This window comes from Cydia splendana, chromosome 26 (assembly GCF_910591565.1).
Source record: "Cydia splendana chromosome 26, ilCydSple1.2, whole genome shotgun sequence".
Classification (NCBI taxonomy): domain Eukaryota; kingdom Metazoa; phylum Arthropoda; class Insecta; order Lepidoptera; family Tortricidae; genus Cydia; species Cydia splendana.
In genome coordinates this window covers 1,437,097-1,454,312 of record NC_085985.1, presented here as the reverse complement: position 1 = coordinate 1,454,312, position 17,216 = coordinate 1,437,097, and the positions used below count along the sequence as shown (strand labels likewise).

General features: G+C 40.8%; 3 protein-coding genes across 3 annotated transcripts in view; all 3 read right to left on the bottom strand.

The window, feature by feature from the left end:
• The window catches only part of LOC134803288 (zinc finger protein 57-like), a 124,501-nt gene that overhangs the window by 44,214 nt on the left and 63,071 nt on the right, over positions 1-17,216 (bottom strand). The gene's annotated exons all lie outside the window — the stretch shown is intronic.
• On the bottom strand, positions 746-11,167 carry LOC134803255 (uncharacterized). Its single transcript, XM_063775988.1, has 7 exons — positions 11,117-11,167; positions 9,259-9,339; positions 8,637-8,738; positions 7,450-7,556; positions 6,452-6,640; positions 2,888-3,056; positions 746-2,415 (listed from the first exon to the last, which is right to left on the bottom strand). Exons 2-7 carry the CDS (start codon positions 9,337-9,339, stop codon positions 805-807), a joined length of 2,259 nt encoding a protein of 752 aa, XP_063632058.1. The 5' UTR covers positions 11,117-11,167; the 3' UTR covers positions 746-804.
• On the bottom strand, positions 14,902-16,614 carry LOC134803538 (mannan-binding lectin serine protease 2-like). Its single transcript, XM_063776338.1, has 4 exons — positions 16,606-16,614; positions 16,157-16,333; positions 15,573-15,711; positions 14,902-15,159 (listed from the first exon to the last, which is right to left on the bottom strand). Exons 1-4 carry the CDS (start codon positions 16,612-16,614, stop codon positions 14,912-14,914), a joined length of 573 nt encoding a protein of 190 aa, XP_063632408.1. The 3' UTR covers positions 14,902-14,911.

Sequence of the window (17,216 nt, the reverse complement as noted above, 5' to 3'; positions counted from 1 at the left end):
AAGAAAACGTGGCCGTAACGTTACCGTGGAGATCTGTCCACAACGTTACCATGGAGATCTGTTCACAACGTGACACTTTTTCGTGCATTCTACCGGTGTTCATCGATTTATAAGACGTCGTCACGTCAAAAAGTCTCCCCAGATTTTTCATACAAATTTTGGGTGTCAGTTTTGTAACGGTCCATACAAAATGTATGTGAAAATGCGCTAAAAAACTTTCATTTTTTGGGACGCATTTTGTTTCTTTTTAAATCGATAGTCCTCCTGATTCCGAGTAGAAATAACCCAATAGGTGATGGATTTTCGAAAAAAAGTAAATGGTACACTTTTAACTGAAAATACCCTTTAATAGATTATCGACACCAAGGCTCCGTGCTCGAACGATATAGGGACCGTGCGCGATAGAGGGTCTGCCATCTTGTGGCCTGAATCGGAAACATATGTGCACATGTACATTGCCAAAGTGCCATCTACCTTTATCGTCGGTACGTTTCCTTGTGCATAGTAAGTTCGATAAGAAATTGTAGAAAATTATTGAGGGCGCCACTTCCTACGTAACTGTCAAATTTTTGACGTAAAATGCTTAAACATGGCAACAATTTAGTATGCAATTTTTATAGTTACAGTTATTTAATTTCTACTATTCTATGTCGCACTGTAAGTTAGACTTTCGTGCATCGAAACCCTCACAACTCTATCATACTCTTTATGAGTATTATTTTTCCTTGGTTTAACCATGTTACACCATAAAAGTTTTATTCTTAACATCATATTTTTTTAATTAATATAAATCTATAGACAAAATTAAGCATCTTCATCGTTACCGCTATCATTGGACACCTCCCCATCCCCAATGAAAACTTCCTCAGCCCCCATATTGGGCATTATTTTCAAATTGTTAACTTGCAACACAGACGCCATAGCCATACCAGTCCCAAAACTGTACTCTATGGGCTTCAAACTCTCGTCTACAATGTCTATGGACACGCGTTTGACAGGATGATTTTTTTTCCTGGCAACTCTATGCCTTCTTATATCTTTCAACAACGCCATCTGGTGTTCGTGGTCATAATCGCTTTCAGATGATGTGGAGAAATCTAAATCTTTTTTTGTGAATTTTATTTGATTGTTTGCTTGATTGACTGTTTTATCGATAGATTTATTGACAGTATTATTGACCGCTTGGGCTTCGGATTCTTTGTCAGATGAGTAGCTCGATTCCGGTTTTGTATGTAGTTTATTGACAGCTTCGTTGATTGTTTTATTGACAGCGTTATTGACAGTATTATTGAACGCTTGACTGAAAGATCCTTCAGTATCTTTCTCTGAAGAATAGCTCGTTTCAGGTTTAGATTCTTTTTTATTCCATTTCGTGAGAATCAATTCTTTATTCTTACTAGAAATGCTTACAATTTTACTTTTAGCGCTTAATTTAGCGTTCGCTTCTAATGTATCTTTAATTTCAGATTCGCTTTCATATTTATTTACATTAAACTTATATTTCCTTTTACGTTTTGTCTTAGAACCTATTTTATAATCTTTGAACAGTCTGTCCTTATTACTGTCTTTGATAATTTTCTTTATAAACCCCTTCTTGTCAGTATAGTCCTCCATCTGTCTCGGGAATTCAGGAACGATTTTCAATTCAGGCATAGTTTTGACTAAAGCTTGCCTCTCCCTCTCTCGCATAACGTCTTCTCTCTTCACTAGTTTCCTCTTTAACTCGTTTAGCATAAACTTCGTTGCTTCCCTCTCTTTCTTGCCCGGGGCTGTCGTCACATCAGCTATATCTTCCCTTTCATTATCTTCCTCAGTTTTGATCAAATAGAATACTTCATCTTTAGGTTCAACCGGTTTATCTTCTAATCTCAAAACCACTTCTTCTTCCGAAACACTTTCTTCCTTCCTCTCTTCTTGAACATTAAATTTTCTTTGCAACTTCTTCAGCCTAATTTGAGAGCTTTGCATAGTGTTTAAACACTTAGCTAATTCATCAATTAGATTATCAATATCTTCATTAAGCACATCTAAATCTAGCTCCTGGTCATTAATAGCACAGGAGTCTAGAAACATGTCTAGATTAGTACACTTTTCAAGTGCCATTTTTAAATCTAGACAAGTTCTAGCGACTCCGCTATGGACCTCAGAGTACAACCACCTATCGTTCACGGGGAAGGTTTTCCTTTCTACATCTTTGGTACCATAATTCTTGAATATTCTATACATACGGTCCAAAGCTTCATAGTTTTCTTCGAACTCTTCAAGGAGGTGTTGTAATAGTACTGTGTGTATCCAGTGTAGCCGTTCGTTGTGATTCTTGTAGACGTGTTGGGTGTGTAACGGCTGTGTAAAGTGTGCCATTGCGATGTGCTTCAGCAAAGTGGACTGGACCACTAGGAACGCGTGGTGGATCTTCTGCAATAACGAAGAAGATTTAAACACTTACTTCATGTAATAAAAATATTTGTTTATATTTGAACTTTAATAGCTGTCAATAGAGTTGAATATTATATATGGCCAGGAAATTAGAGGGAAACAACATGATGTGGCGCGCCGCGTGAAACTTGCGACGGAAGATTCGGTCATCGCGCGGATTTATGTTTGGCCTTGAGATCTTAATTTTTTTTAAAGCAACACAGACGTGCATATGCAAAAAGTTCAATTTCAGTTTTGACACTTCGGTGACGTGGCGTCCGAGTGTTCGACAGCTTTTGTGTTCGACACGGCGTTGAAAAGGTTAACCCCCTTATTCATAACGTGCTATGTTTTATCCCTTTCTTACAAATACATAAGTCAAAATGACAGTTAAGGACAAACGATTATTAGCTAATTGAGGTTTGTAGCTCGTTTATGAATAAGGGGGTTAATATTAATGTGTATAAAGTACCTGCACAGGATCCGTGGCATCCGGCAGCTCGGCCCAGGCCAGGTCGTCCCTCAGCCACGGCGCGTTGCCTAGCAACGCGACCGACGCGCGCGACATGAGCGTCGCCAGGGCCGCTTGCTGGCGACAGAGCAGCTCGTGTGTGGCTTGCAGTGCTTGCGAGACCGAACCCCTGAAGATAAGCGTCAATTAACGACATCTAGCGTCAAGTAGCGGACATTATCGGTTCTACTAGTTGACAATAGTCATAGTCATAGTATTTTATTCATAAACAATACAGGATTGTGTTTGAAAATACATTTTACACATACACTTAAAACTAAACAAAAACAAGTAAATCAACACTTGGGACTAATCAAAATCGAACACTTCATCTACAGTACAGTATAAAAACACCCTCTCAATAAAAACAGTTTTAATTTGTGTTTAAAGATATTACTTTCTGATATTGTTTTAAGTTCTACAGGTAGTTTGTTAAACAATTTAACGGCCCGGTGTCTTACACAGTGTTCCTCTATTTTTGATGATGGCGTCTATCTAATTCTACTTTTATATTTTTGGTGCGCGACACTTTACGCAACTTCTGTTCCTCATCAGTTTCAAATCTTGAGCTATCGAGATCCGTGAGTAATAAGAGCACATACAGACTAGGCACCGTACGGATACCAAGTTTTTTCAAAATACTGCCTGCAAGACGTCCTATGTGGGATGCGAAACATGATTCTAATCGCTCTTTTTTGAGCGATTAGAGCTCTATTGATATTGTATTGGAAGCTGTTTCCCCATAGCATAATACTGTACCTCAACTTGGACTCAAACAGAGCATAATAAACTATTTTATAGATGTAGCGGCAAAGTAAAACTCTAATGCTCAACAATTGGCTACTTTCCAACTAGTCAAATCAGCTTCTTTTTTAGAACTGTCAAAACGATTTGCTAATATGGAATTTATATGAAAACGTGTGTAGTGACGTCACAGTCAACTCACCTACTTTTTATACTTCCATCCGATTTATTAAATAGAAATTGTGTTTAAAAATAACTGCTATCTATGTTTTTCTAATAATGGTCTGGTGCTTTATTTCGTGCATGGTGTGAAATAATTTATTTTAAGTAGAGGAATGTACCCAATTTTCAGCTAATCTTATAACTGGATTCACAGGAACTCTATTTTTAACTCCTTCTGCTTGTAATATTAGTTGTAAATGGTTTTAGTAGTACATTTTTCGTCAGTAGCGAAACTTGTGATATCTGGTATCAAGTAGCGGTACTGATAGTTCCACTACTTGACGCTAGATGTCGACTACGAAATAACTCGCGTTTTGGTAAGAAAACTGATGTATGGAGTTAGCACTCTTTCTTTACTTATATTTCTCTATGCTCCGTGTGTAACAGTGTGGTGGCAGCAGGGCCGTCTTAAACTATGCTGGGGCCCTTGGGCACATAAGAATTTGGGGCCGTTTAGGAAAGTAAAGAAAGCGAATGAAACTTAACATTTTTCTACAACGATCTTCTATTTATTATGAGTAAGCAAATATACTTTACAGTATAGGTAAACCAGAATTTTGGGAGTATTGTCAAGAGGGCGCTCGTTTTGAATTTTATATAGCAACAATTTGTATAGTGGGGACAATGGAAATTGGCAGATGATTTTTGTTTTATTCCGACAACTTTAATAAGTGCGAAGTTTGATGTTTGGATATTTCTTCGGTTTTTACGCTATAAAATTCGTGAATTTTACGACGTATGACACATAAATCAAAATCATCCAAATCTATTTTCTTTTTTTGTTTTCTTTTTTTTAGGTTTGGTCGTTTAATTCCGCCCTTACGCCCTTCGCTAGCAATCCGTGATACCGATGCATGCGATACACCTAATACACAAATCAAATTATTACAAGACATCAACCAAATCGTGACGACCTGACTATAGTGACATTTGTCCATAAGTTTGAAACTTACCCGTCAATTCAGGTGGTAATTTTGTTATGTTTTCTAATGGAAGAAATTTCTCTCCCGCACGTTTTTTTTTTTCAATAAATAACTATATACACCGTTTACAACTTTTTCTCTGTAAAATCTAAAACTTTCGGCATGATTATTGCAGTCTAATAATAATTCACACGAAACTAGACAAAGCAATGTTTACATTGTCAATATTGACAACTATCATAGAGGGTAGATGTTGTCTATTATTAAAGTTGTTGCCATTGCTAGAAATTAGTACCAACAAATTTCCGTAACATGGCGCACCCTCAATAGATCCTGGTTCACCTATACATATGGTCCTATTTTCCCGCTCTAGTGCGTAAAATAGCACTTTTCGTGCGATGTAAAAAGTTTAAAGGGCCATATGTACTGTAAAACGTTGTGCGATACACGTGCGAATAGGTAATTCGCAACTCGTGTCGATTTAAAACACTCCCTTCGGTCGTGTTTTAATTTATCGCCACTCGTTTCGAATTTCCTCTTTTCCGTACTCGTATCGACAATAACTAGTTACTATGTCCTTCGGGGCCCCCTGAGGATGGGGGCCTGGGCACGGGCCCCGTGTGCCCGCATGGTAAAGACGGTACTGGGTGGTAGTGGTACTCACAGAGTGTTGTGTTGCGCGTTGTCCCGGACGGTACTGGGTGGTAGTGGTACTCACAGAGTGTTGTGTTGCGCGTTGTCCCGGACGGTACTGGGTGGTAGTGGTACTCACAGAGTGTTGTGTTGCGCGTTGTCCCGGACGGTACTGGGTGGTAGTGGTACTCACAGAGTGTTGTGTTGCGCGTTGTCCCGGACGGTACTGGGTGGTAGTGGTACTCACAGAGTGTTGTGTTGCGCGTTGTCCCGGACGGTACTGGGTGGTAGTGGTACTCACAGAGTGTTGTGTTGCGCGTTGTCCCGGACGGTACTGGGTGGTAGTGGTACTCACAGAGTGTTGTGTTGCGCGTTGTCCCGGACGGTACTGGGTGGTAGTGGTACTCACAGAGTGTTGTGTTGCGCGTTGTCCCGGACGGTACTGGGTGGTAGTGGTACTCACAGAGTGTTGTGTTGCGCGTTGTCCCGGACGGTACTGGGTGGTAGTGGTACTCACAGAGTGTTGTGTTGCGCGTTGTCCCGGACGGTACTGGGTGGTAGTGGTACTCACAGAGTGTTGTGTTGCGCGTTGTCCCGGACGGTACTGGGTGGTAGTGGTACTCACAGAGTGTTGTGTTGCGCGTTGTCCCGGACGGTACTGGGTGGTAGTGGTACTCACAGAGTGTTGTGTTGCGCGTTGTCCCGGACGGTACTGGGTGGTAGTGGTACTCACAGAGTGTTGTGTTGCGCGTTGTCCCGGACGGTACTGGGTGGTAGTGGTACTCACAGAGTGTTGTGTTGCGCGTTGTCCCGGACGGTACTGGGTGGTAGTGGTACTCACAGAGTGTTGTGTTGCGCGTTGTCCCGGACGGTACTGGGTGGTAGTGGTACTCACAGAGTGTTGTGTTGCGCGTTGTCCCGGACGGTACTGGGTGGTAGTGGTACTCACAGAGTGTTGTGTTGCGCGTTGTCCCGGACGGTACTGGGTGGTAGTGGTACTCACAGAGTGTTGTGTTGCGCGTTGTCCCGGACGCAGGCCTGCGCGCGCCGCGCGAGCGCCAGGTAGCGGCGCATGACGTCACAGAGCGCCGGGAGGCGGGCCAGCGCGCGCGCGCGGCGGCGCAGCAGGCCGCGGGCGAGCACGCCGCACGCGAGGCTGGCGGCCACGCGGCCCAGCGCACCGCGGGATAACCTACAACCGTAACAATAGGACATTATACTGTATTTAAAATAAATTATTTTACACCATGCATGAAATAAATCACCAGATAATTGTTAGAAAAACACAGATAGGAGTTATGGTAAGATTCCATTTCTAACCGCAGCTGCATTACTGTCAATTTTACTATGGAAATTGACAATAACAGCGACGCGTTCAGTACCGGTATTGCAGCTGCGGTTAGAAATGGAATGTTACCATTATTCTTAAACACAAGTTCTATTTAATAAATCGGATAGAAATATAAAAAGTAGGTGAGTTGACCGTGACGTCACGATGTAATGTTTCATATAAATTCCATATTAGCAAATCGTTTTGACAGTTCTAAAAAAGTAACTGATTTGACTAGTAGGAAAATACCCTATTGATATTTTTGAAGTGAAAACTTCTTTAACGGCGCAGTGCACTTTTTGTGATAGGGAAAATATGTTAAACTCGCGACAGCGTAAGACGGGCACGTGACCTGATCGAAAAACTGTTACAATGTCATTAAGTTTTCACTTCTGCCGGCACTCCCGGAGTACAACCCGTTGTTTTTTTTAGGGTTCCGTACCCAAAGGGTGAAAACGGGACCCTATTACTAAGACTCCGCTGTCCGTCCGTCCGTCTGTCACCAGGCTGTATCTCACGAACCGTGATAGCTAGACAGTTGAAATTTTCACAGATGATGTATTTCTGTTGCCGCTATAACAACAAATACTAAAAAGTACGGAACCCTCGGTGGGCGAGTCCGACTCGCACTTGTCCGGTTTTTTTTTATTATGTTTAATGTGGGAGCTCACGTTTTGGGCGGAAAGGCGAGCACACACGCGCCGACGGCCAGCAGCGCCGCGCCGCGCTCCCCGCGCGTGCACCACCCCCACCCGCCGCCGCCCGCCGCCGCCCACACCTGGGGGAGAGGGGGAGGGGACATATAGTATCATAGAGAAATATAAGTAAGGAAAGAGTGGTAACTCCATACATCAGTGTTATTACCAAAGCGCGAGTTATTAGAAATATTAGAACAAATTAAATTATTTTCAGAAAATATTTTAATTTGTTTTTACTTCAAATAGAACTAGAAACACAACTATATAAATTATCAACTGAAATAAATGTCATATACTAAGAGAAAGTGACCAAGGCCTCCAGTGCCCCAGGCTGGAATCGAACTAGCATCCTCTGCTATCGCGGCAGGTGCCTGCGCCATTCGGCAACCGAGCCAGAGCAGCATAGGTCGAATTTTTCCAAGTATATGCACTTCTTACTGACTTTTTTTTTCTTAGTATATGACATTTCGCCTTTGTACTAATGATGTGTATTCTTTCATGTTTTATGTTTCTTTTTGTACAATAAAGTATTTTACTACTACTACTACTACTACATTTATTTCAGTTTAAAACGCCAGTTACTTCATAGTCGACATCTAGCGTCAAGTAATGGATTTATCAGTTCCGCTACTTGTCACAAGTGTCACTACTGACGAAAAATGTACTGCTAAAACAATTTACAGCTAATATTACAAGCAGGAGTTGAAAATAGAGTTCCGGTTAATTAACTGAAAATTGTTGAGCATTAGACTTTTCGTCAACTACAAAATACCACTCTTTCCTCATATTTTTCTATGATTTTATTTAGTTTTTCATCACACTTGCTTGATGAAAAATATTGTGTGCGCCACAAGCGGTACAGAGTCACAGCGACTTTGAAAACTTGGAACAAAAATCATTATACAGACATGCCAATAATCAAAGAAAGAATACAAATACAGGTCATCGTACAATCTTAGATCTGAGAATTGTTTTTCGAATTAATACATAGTCATACATATTACATACAAACCATAACGTAAGCACACAACCCGAAACAGTATTTTTTACTGAAACCTAAACCGTTTTGCTCTTAAAGTTCGATTTCGGTTTCGGCAAAAAACCCGGTTTCGGTTGGACCCAAAGTAGTTGGCTTGACTTTAAATAGTTTAAATGCTTACCTTTTCAGGAGGCGGGCATTCCTGCTCGACGGTGGCACTGTCCTCTCGGAAAAGCAGACCACTCTCTAATATACAGACGATGTGCTCCCGGCTGTATAGCAACTGTCACAGAAAATATATATTATAGGACATATTTATACCACAATAAATAATAGTACTAGGTACGGAAGGTTCACTCTCTAACTAAACGCGTCTATTACGACAGATACGACCGCAAGGTGGCGCAAGCGCGAGCAGGCGTCCGTTCCGTAGTGGTGCGCGGCAACTACTATGGCTAAACACCATAATTGGTGTGGGCCGCATGTACTTGTAGCGACGCGACCAAATCGCGAAGTGAGCCACGCCTGTTTGTACCAATATACCTAGCCCACAATAAGGTTATGCTGTGGGTACTAGTACTACTGGTATATAATATATAGATATATGTACATATACTTAATTACACAGAAAACATCCATAACTCAGGACCAATCTGTAATGAACACACAAATAAATGCCCTCACCAGGATTTGAACCCGGGACCTCCTGCTTTGTGTAGGCATACCTACTAGGAGGCGTTTAAGACAGTTTTGTTTTTAAATTTATCCTAAAGGGGTTAAATTTAAAGTTTTTAATCTCTTACCACATTAGGCCTAAATTTTATAGCAACCCATTTCCTTGACAGCAGCGGCGGGGAGAAGTTTTGCTTCATGAACAACGCCATCTGAAAACAATGTACATAGGTACGGGTATTCCGTAAACTAAATTTTTAAGAAACACACACTATATTTTTAAACTAACAACAATATTTTCAGGTAACTGATGGTCAATAACTAATAAAGATCATATATGGTGGGCTATAAGGCATTACGCCCTGGGGCGTATTTACCCTAGGGCCATCCGGGCCATGGCCCGGGGCGCCAATCCGCCCGGGGCGGCATATGGGCCATATGGCGCCCCTGGCGAATTGCATTTTGTTTTTCTTCCTTGACTTCTGGGGCGGCGAAACGTATTGGCCCGGGGCGCGAAATTTCAAAATACGCCCCTTACGCCTTTGCTGTCCGTTACTGGGTACTACTGTGCTTAACATTAGAGATGCCCCGAATAGTGAATTTGGCCGAATGCCGAATATTCGGCCCCTCTTTCGGCCGAATACCGAATATTCGGCATGACATGCGAACATTTTGAGTCACAATTATTATGAAAACTGGTCGCCAAGAAAGCACAATGTTTGCTAAGATATATTCTTATGTTGAACAGAATTAATGAATGTAGTTATAGTCAATGAAATCGGACCCATCATAAAAATAAAATATTTTTTAACAACAAATGCTCAAAAACGTGCAGTTGTATTTACCTACTTTCCAAGAATACATTTTAAATATTAAATATACCTAGTTTTTGGTTATTTTTCTTATTAGGTAGGTGCAACAGATATTCGGTATTCGGCCGAATAGTACGCAACATTCGGCCGAATACGGAATATTCGGCAAAGTGGCTGAATAGGCCGACTACCAAATAGTTGCCGAATATTTGTGGAATCTCTACTTAACATGTCCATGATTGGTGCGGTCTCCTGACTATAAGATTCACACTAGCAGCCGCCATACAATCAAAGTCACACTCTCACTTTAAAACAACATGTTCATGTCACATTTCATGTAATTAAAGCATATCATTTTAAAATGAGAGTTTGAATGTATGGGAGTCAGTTTATGGCAGTAATAAATGTAGTAGTGTAGCGATCAAGCTCATATTTTAACTAGGACTTTCTATGAAATAACTGGATAAATCAGTAATTTTTATATATTGCATTGATTTGCTTGATTTGATATGTGTACTACTAAACAGATAGTAGTCATTGAAAACATAAAATTAACATACAGTCAACTGTAAAATATGGGTGTAGCCAACTTATTCAAAAATACGTCCCATAGTTCTTAATTCGCTGACATAAGAGCTATGGGCCATATTTTTGAGATGATTTGTGCACCCATATTTTTACAGTTGACTGGCAATGTTTAGCTAATGGTTACAAGATTGGCGAAGTGCCAGAGGCCCCTGCTGAGAAATAATTAATAATAAACTACTATTCTTACTAAGTTTCTACCGATTTCAAACACAAAGAAACAAGATTTCATGTTTAAAGATTTCTATTAACCATATCCGACTTTAATTGAATACCGTTTGATGTAAATTTCGTTTAGTTACATTTTAAAATAGTGCAAAATACAGATCACAATATAAGCAATATATTTTAATAAAAGTCGAGAAGCGACATGCAAATTTAATTTTACAGTTTACTCGATAATATATATTTAAAATATACTTTCTCTTGTTAAAATAAATATCAGGATTTGAATAAAGGTAGAGATGACGATGATAGAAATAAACAGTTTTTACGTATTTTACGTCGTGTATTAGTCATGAAAACATTGATGTAATGTTAGATATTATCAAGCCTCAGCAAATACGTATATTGGCGATGTATTTGTACTTACGTTTGCGTTTTTATTATTTATTTTTGCCGGAATATAATTTCTCCCATTTCCACATTTTACTCCGCCGGACGACTGAAACTGACAGATGACTGAAACTGACAGTAGTGTTTTTTTTTATGGCCTGGTTACGAGACCTTTAAGCCAAGTCTTTATATTTTAATTTATTACACTGCACCAACACTGCACTATTAGAAACTGTAGTGCATAATAAACTACTCTTTGTCGTAGTGTCAAGACCGGTGTGACCACTGACCATTGTGACATATTTGACAGATGGAAACTAATTATAAAAACTCTAATAGACGAGCGCACCGGACCGCGACCTAGGGTGAGAGTCTAGGGATGGTCCAAAAACCGAGTCCAAAAAGCATGCTCGATCGTATTAAGCCTCCTCCACACTCGTGCGCGAATCTCGGCCAAAGAATATAATACTCACTAGGAGAAGAACGGTAACTCCATACAAAAAAATGTCCCCAACCGTTTATACGTTTATACTAGTGGCGCCGTCTTTGTGTACCAATCTTCGAGCAACACCGGCTTCCGATACATCGGAAGGGAGGGGCCCAAGCGATATCTCACCGTACAAATCTTTCTGCCATTTTTCGCGGGGGGAAAGGTGCACACAGTCGCACTTCTCACACACTTACATACAAAATCCAATCTGTAATGACGACACAAATACATAGAAAATGACACACGTCAAAGACAAATCTTGCAAACCTCGATCTCTTTTTGTGTACGGACGAGTGACAAGTGTCACAACACGCACACTAACACATTTTTCTTGAAGTATGTTATTGTATTCTGAGAGATGAGAAGTCGGATTTGTCGCTCGACCGATCCGCAATTTGTACTGAGCGAGCAAAATCGATAAATCCAACAATTACATGAGACTAAAATATAATAATTGTGTTTGAATGTAATTAAACGTATGATATGTAAAAAAAATATTACATGTGAAATGTAACACTTTCTTTTTGTAAATTTGATGTCCCCGACCTCTTTTTATAACAAAAAACCGAGCAAACAGGCATTTTTGTGCAGCAGTGTTCACGCGCGCGTCTGGACTCGGTCTAGTGAAAAATCCAAGTGCAACTAGTTGTATTACCCGCGCTAGATTAGATTGACGCGCTAATCTTGTACCTCGGCAGAGGGGAAATAGTGCGAATGCCGCCTCCATTCCGTGTTGCTCGAAGGTACCAATGGAACTAAAGTTGACAACCGGTTTAGCCTGGCGGGTATTGTAGGTAGTAATTCTGTTGATAAACATATTTGTTATCTTCATATCACGAAATATATGCAAGATGCAAATATTACCCCTTGTTTGTGGTATTATCAATTGATTTAAATAAAAGGCATGTTTATGTTTATAACATTATATATATTATTTATTAAAAAATGTTTTACATATAAAAATATACACTGAAACCTGGCAACTGGCAACTTAATAAAAAAATAGACATTAATAAAGCGCATTCACAAAGTTTTCAGTACCTTTTATACAAATAACATTAGGCATGCCTACCTATTACACTTTACACACAGATACACTACACTTTACATACGGCATTTTACACAGATTTCCAACTTGTATTCATACATTTCTTCACGGTTAATGAATACGCTTTCCAGATGCGTTATGACTCGGTTCCTTCTGAACCCACTAAAGTTGTAAATTTGACTCTGGCTGCTTCAACAGCCGTTGCTCCGCATTTAGCACATTTTCTATGTGCATTGCTGTAATCCATGTATAATAGGTACAGACTTACAGTCTTAAGTGGTACGTAGCGGTACACGTTGTATGTATTATTTAAAGAGTTAATAAATAAAATTTTCGTTATGAACTTTAACCACAGCAGTTGGACAGAGTCATTGACAAATATATTTTTTATTATGGTGGGTAGACGTACCTACCCTCCATATATTTTATGAACATTGATAAAGACAGTTGGAAGTAAATATTCATTATAAAACTTAATCGCATGTAATTAAGTTTTAAGCGTTTTAAGTCCCGTTTTATGATTAATATTGTATAAAATTCGTGATAATTTAAATCAGAGTTGGGAGCAATGTTGCTGTAGAAAAATGTTTTTATTTTTATTACTCGCAACTTTTTCCCGGAGGCCAACGCACACATAGAAGATTAAGGCGCACACATGCGCAATTATTTGGGGACATAACTTTCTTAGGAAGTGAACAGGCCTTGATCTCGGCGCAAAGCCGCGAACGCGAGTGTGGAGTCGATTTCGCAGGTCTGCGTTCAGGACCCGCGATTCACGCGCATAGTCTGGAGGGGGCTTTAAAGCTGATTCGCTGTACGTCCGACGGACGCAGCTATGAGAGAACGAGAAAGAAACATGGGGACCGGACCAAGGTCGCAGTCTAATTACGCCTATGCTATTTCAGTTCAGTTCAGTTTTTAATTCTTATGGCTTCTGTCCGTTGGGACAATTTTGCTAGTGTCAAGGTTAGGGGGCCAAAAGTATAACTCCAGGTCTTGACCCAGTCCGTGTAGATGCTTGATCGGTTGGAAATCTATATACCTATAGGAATAAGAAATAGTGTAAAGGGAAAAAGGAAAGACAAAATTCAAAAGAAAAAGGGGGACCCATATAAGCAAATAGAGAGCCAACTTCCAAATTTTTTTTTTTAAGAAGTGTAAGGAGAAGAATGAATATACAAACAGAGGATAGCATTAGAAAGGGATTAGAGCCTAATGTTAAAATCCTTCATAAACTTAGCAAGAACATTAACAAATGGAGTGTTAACCAAAGTGAGAATATGATTTATATTAACAGGACGCTGAACATAGTCAGGGAGAAACTCATAGAAACTGGCGTGAGTATTAGGACAATTAAAGAAAATATGATCAGGGAACTCAGGGGTACCTTCCTCAGGGCCACATTCGCATAATGAGTGATCTAGTATTACCATCTATAATTACATATGGATTTTAGCTAGCCATGCAGCGGAAGAATTGTGGCCGAGACGCAGACGAATAATAGAGGAGGTGACTGATTTGTGAAACTTATGAAATTTGAAAAACCAAGGTCTGACAAGAATATTAGGTTGAATCTTGTAGTATTTAAAACATAAGAGTATTATGACGTTTAAATAACACTTGCACCGTCTGGGCCAAAGAATATAAAGCGGTATCCAGACGGGATGATCAAATCGACCGATTTGATCTGAAATGAAATTGGCGTCAATCTCCAATTTAATCACTAATTTTAGATTTATGGTGATATTAGAGCCCTCTAAATTGAATAAATGCCCCAGAACGAAAATACTGGCGTTACAAATTGGTATTCTTGCGTCCACACCTCATTTTATGAGTAATATCGATTATTATTGGCGGTTGAATTCGGCGAGCCAAATTGGTGTTTGGGTCCGCACGTCCTGATTCGATCGGGCAATTTAATCAGATTGGCGAAAAATTGACTAGTCTGGATACGCCTTAATATTCACTAGTCTGCAAAGAATATAATACTCATTCTAGTCTGGGCTATCAAAATCGCTGCCTACTTAGCTTGGTCTAACTCTATCTATGTCAACTCTTGCACATGGCGCATGCTAATGTTGAGGCTCAGTCAGACTATCAACTTTGCTATCAACAGACTATTAAGCTCAGACCCCTCTATCACTCTTGCATATTCGAACGATACACAAGCAGATAACGACTTTTAATTTTTCGCGGTAGGTCCCTGTAAACGGTTTCTGGCATTGTAAATCGAATCAGTAGTTCAGCTTAGAAATGGGACAGACGAATAAACATCGCATTTATAACAACTATAATTATGGAACTAAATATATTTGGTTAACATAATCCCTCCGTGCCTCCAAAAACTTGGTAATGAAAGCATCATGCTTGAGCAAATGCGTGAAGGCGGTGTACGAGCCAGCGTCGCAGATGTCTTGGGAGTACGTGTCGGGGTTTTGAGGAGCCGTGGAGACCACGCCACGGAGGTACCAGCGTTGGGTGCCGTGCTCTGTGCGAGGGAAGACCAGTCCGCCGCCGCTGTCGCCCCTGCAGAGCTTGGTACCTGTAAATTTACATAGATGTTATTAGGACCAATGCCCTATATTAGATATAGGGCCTATATCTATAGTATCTATACCATAGAAGGTAGGATCCTATAGAAGTGCTATACGTGTGCCTCCGTGAGAGACAAAACATACGCAATGCGACACTATGATTGGTCATAATCCATACTAAATTTACGGTGGGGAATAAAAACAAATGTGAGACTGTGACAAGGACAAACAATAATAGCCTTTCGCTGCTACTCCTACTGAAAGATACATAAGAATATACTAGATTATTGATCTATACATATATTATGAAACAAAGTCCCCTGCCGCGTCTGTCCTGTCTGTATGTTCGCGATAAACTCGAAAACTACTGAACGGATTTCCATGCGGTTTGGCAAAGGGTTAAACAGACTGAATGACATACTGTTCCTAGTGCCGGCGCATATCTTGTCGCTGGTGATGAAGCTGATGAAACTCCTGGGAAGGTCGGCGAAGCATTGCTCCACCTCCACGTACGGCAGCTCTATGAACTTCAGCAAAGGTGTTTGGTTCCAAGCCGCTACCTGTCAGTCAAAAACACATGGTCATCCGTAAGGATCACAGAGAAATATAAGTAAAGAAAGATTGGTAACTCCATACGTAGACTAAGTAAAGAAAGAGTCAACTTCATACATCAGTTTTCTTGCCAAAACGCGAGTTAAGCCCCCTCCTCACTCGTGCGCGAATCGCGGCGCGAAGCCGCGAACGTGAGTGTGGCGTCGATTTTCGCAGACAGCGAAATCGACTCCACACTGGCGTTCGCGGCTTCGCCCGCGATTCACGCGCATAGTCTGGAGGGGGCTTTATATCCACACTCGTGCGCGAATCGCGGCGCGAAGCCGCGAACGCGAGTATGGAGCGGGCTGCGGGCTATAGAGTTGCCATAGAGCTCGCTCGGGAGGCGCTATAGTGTGGGGTGGTTAGTGGAGTACTCAGCCCGGAATCTATAGGCCCGTGGGATTAACCAACCTTGCCAATGTTTCCTGGCTGCAGCTGCTCCTCATCAAACGTCACGCTGAAGTCCACGCAGACCGGCCGCACGTGGCTGTTGAACGTCACCGCAGTTTTCAAGGTCACCACCGAGATGTCGCTCTGGAAATGGTTCTCTGCGCCGCGGAAGTACGGTGAGACCTTTATATTGCTAATCTGCGCAGGAATAAGAATGTTTTATGACATTCGTGGCTTTTTCACGTAAATAACGAAAAACTTATCTTTAGTGACTATTTCACGTGACGTCACAGGATGTGCGTTTTACGGGTTCCGTACCCAAAGACTCCGCTGTACGTCTTTATCTCATGAACCGTGATAGCTATAGGCAGTTGAAATTTTCACAGATGATGTATTTCTATTGCCGCTATAACAACAAATACTAAAAACAAAATATTTATTGTATAATAAATATTTAGTGGGGCTCCCACCGCTCCCATACAACAAACGTGATTATATTGCAGTTTTTTTCGTAATGGTACGGAACCCTTCGTGCGCGACCCGGACTCGCACTTGGCTGGTCACTAAAATGCAAGAAATAGTTTACTCAAATGCGATATTTTTAACGGAAGTTGTGGTATTTTATGTCCATAGCATTTAGAAGAGAGGAATACAGCTAGGTACATCAAATAGAACATAAATATAGTACAAGCGCGAACTTATCCCTGAGGGATCTCCTCCAGTATGACTGTATGTATTGGCATTGGCACTCACATCTGTCCTCTGTCCACCATCCCGCCACGGCCGGTGGATCTTGCCGAGAGCCACAGCGTAGTTGTCGGCCGGCTGAAGTAATGTAGAATCCCGCCAGAAGCAATGCGCCGCTGTTGACAAAACGGTCATCTAATTTTGGGCCAGTAGGGGCTCTTGACAATCATACTAAAAATATTTTTTACAGTACATCTGGTCCTATATTCCCGCACTAGTGCGTAAAATAGCATTCGTGCGATGTCAAAAGTTTAAAGGGCCATATGTACTGTAAAACGTTGTACGATACACGTGCGAATAGGTAATTTACAACTCGTTTCGAATTTCCTATTTT